The 2,500-nt window shown below is 37.8% G+C and overlaps 1 protein-coding gene across 1 annotated transcript in view; it reads right to left on the minus strand.

Annotated features, from left to right (window-relative positions):
- Window positions 1-823: 823 nt before the first annotated feature.
- Window positions 824-2,500, minus strand: part of LOC138002216 (uncharacterized) — a 2,277-nt gene continuing 600 nt past the window's right edge. Inside the window, exons 3-8 of the mRNA XM_068848294.1 lie at window positions 2,384-2,455; window positions 1,743-1,823; window positions 1,603-1,647; window positions 1,474-1,507; window positions 1,286-1,323; window positions 824-931 (exon numbers count right to left, since the gene is read on the minus strand). Coding sequence (XP_068704395.1) covers window positions 824-931; window positions 1,286-1,323; window positions 1,474-1,507; window positions 1,603-1,647; window positions 1,743-1,823; window positions 2,384-2,455 — 378 coding nt within the window. The remainder of the gene's footprint in view (window positions 932-1,285; window positions 1,324-1,473; window positions 1,508-1,602; window positions 1,648-1,742; window positions 1,824-2,383; window positions 2,456-2,500) is intronic.

Consider the following 2,500-nt stretch of genomic DNA (forward strand, 5'->3'; position numbering starts at 1 on the left):
ATCACGCTAACTTTAAGCTTTTATCGGTTGAACTCACCTCTGTTGATTCGTGCGAACGTTAAGTCTCTCTCCTTCTCAATATCGAGTTTGCCTTCAATGTCTGCCTCTTCACACAGGTATTTTAATATTTTTACAGTAACTTTTGCATTTTTGTGTCTCTGTTTCCAGTATTTTGGTTGATGACCGTTGATAAGTCATCATACCTGGGCATCACATCACGAGTCTACTTCCCGCCAAGTGAACGCAAAGCTTAATTGTTCGTTCAGAAAACAATCCTGTCCGTGGTAGGGTGGGGAAACAGGCTGTGGAAGGTCGGATGTATGGTGTGTCCCACACGTAAAAACATGTATTTCTAGTCTACTGAAATATAGCAAAATAGATTTATTCCACCCATTTAATTAACTGTTCCTTTACTTAACAATACAGCTGTAAATTAAATACTTTAATTTTATAAACGAGTGGCACTGAAAATGACTGTAAACGAGTGACACAAGATGAGATCTTGTTGTTCTTGTTGCATGACAGCAACAGAGCGAGATATACCTGTATACTATCGGAAGGGAATTTGATCCAAGGTCAACGACAATTACATGGATGTCTCCTTCAATTGTTCATGGAATCTATTTTTCTTAGAAATACTTTAGCGAGAAAGCTTGATACTTGTCTTTGATTAACTTAATACTTTGTACGTTAAATTTTCCTGTGCTCTTGCCAGCTTGTATGACCTCTACATTGCGGCGGAAGATGAAGATGGCCTTAATGTCTTGTTTATCTGATACTCGACGCCAGTTGAAAGAGCCTTGTTTGTTATCGGACAGGAAGTTCACCCGAACCTTCTTAGAAAGAATTTTTCCACTTTTCCAATGTAGAAACCCTCTTTATAGGCGACGGCAACCCATTCATTTACGTTTAGTTTCTTGTGGTCATAATCCTAAAGAAGAAAAAAACAATTTGATTATTATAAAGCTTACAAATTCATCGGTTTCTGGTTTGCCGTTTCCTTTTCGCTGTGGCTAAATGCCCGGCAGCCAGGAAAGGTCTCTACTCGGGTCTCTTAAATGCCCAACAGTCAGAAATTTCTCTAGAATTTCTGGGAAATAGCTCATTCCGACTGTCTGAAAGTTTTATATCTTCGTTTAGAATTGCCAAGCGATTATGGAAAGGAAGGTGGCGTCACGGCTGACCATTTAAGCAAGCTTGGGCTTTGTACGAAATCACCATATTAGGGTCTGCGCAAACCATGGAATACTGAGTGGGTACACTAGAGCGATAAAGGTTGACCTACCCATTTGTCTTCGTAGGTCTCTCTTGTTCTTTCCTTTGCTACTACCGTAAAAAGAGAAAGACGACTACTGTTATGGGGACTACACAAACAAGTATTTCCCCCAAAAAATTTTGAAACTAATGTAAAGCAAAATCTATAATCACGCTTGCGTCATGGTATGCAGATGACATTTCAAGATAAAAAAGTACCTTTATTCGGTAACAGGGATGGTGGTTTAGCGGGCTGTTTAAGAAAAGAAAATATCAGCACAAATCAGATTAGGCACAACTATGTTTTCAATGTAAATAAAAAAAAAATAAAAAGAAGAAAATTATTACCGTGGAACTTCTCCGTTCATCTGAATGGCTGGTTTTCTTTTTGTGCTAAAAAACAAAAGAACAGTATTACCATCCTAAATCATTTGAGGTTTAGGTTGCCCATGTGTACCTTTCGAGATTAGCACAGGCTGTAGTGTTACCTTGTTTTTCAAATCTCTCGTGTCCTTTCTAATCGTTTCAGCCACTGTTATTAACTCATTTTCTGTCTCAGAGGAAGAAACCTTTAAATACAAAACATATAAAGGCCAGTTAAAATCATTTGTTCAGTAATGGCTGAGGCAAACTAGTCATAATTTATTTGCCGACTTTCAGGAAATCAGTGATGAAATTTTCTTTTTTCACGAATTTTTATTATAATCAAATGAGACTTTCCAGCTTTCTAGAATTCCTAACTGCTGTGCTAGTTTGCACAAGGCCGGTGGGGCGGATTTTATGCCTAGGTTTAGCTACTGTTCTTCGTGTACCTACTGAAAAATTCGAGTGTCAAGTCAATGAGTCATGAGTCAATGAGTCAACGAGTTATTGCAGTTAATTAAACCATAAAATGAAAGCTAAAATTTCAGAGAGTGCTTAGGCCTAATCACTGAAACGAGGGCTTAGGCTTAATCAACAAATTATTGCTATATTGACTGTGAGTCCATTGACTCATGACTCATGACTCATTGACTCATTTGACTCATAAAACATGCATTCTCGAAAAATTATAGTTTCTGTTATTTTACACTTAGCAGGTAACATAGACATAATACCACTAAAATAATTGTAAACAGTACTTCAAAACCTCCAGCAAACTGGACAATTCACTCGATTCACTTGATTCGCGCTCTGCTGCTTTTCTTTCTGCACAGTCAGCCTGCCAAATTAAGAAAGGCATTTGATTATAAAGGGCAACCTAAGC

This window comes from Montipora foliosa, chromosome 5 (genome assembly GCF_036669935.1).
Source record: "Montipora foliosa isolate CH-2021 chromosome 5, ASM3666993v2, whole genome shotgun sequence".
In the NCBI taxonomy this organism is placed as follows: domain Eukaryota; kingdom Metazoa; phylum Cnidaria; class Anthozoa; order Scleractinia; family Acroporidae; genus Montipora; species Montipora foliosa.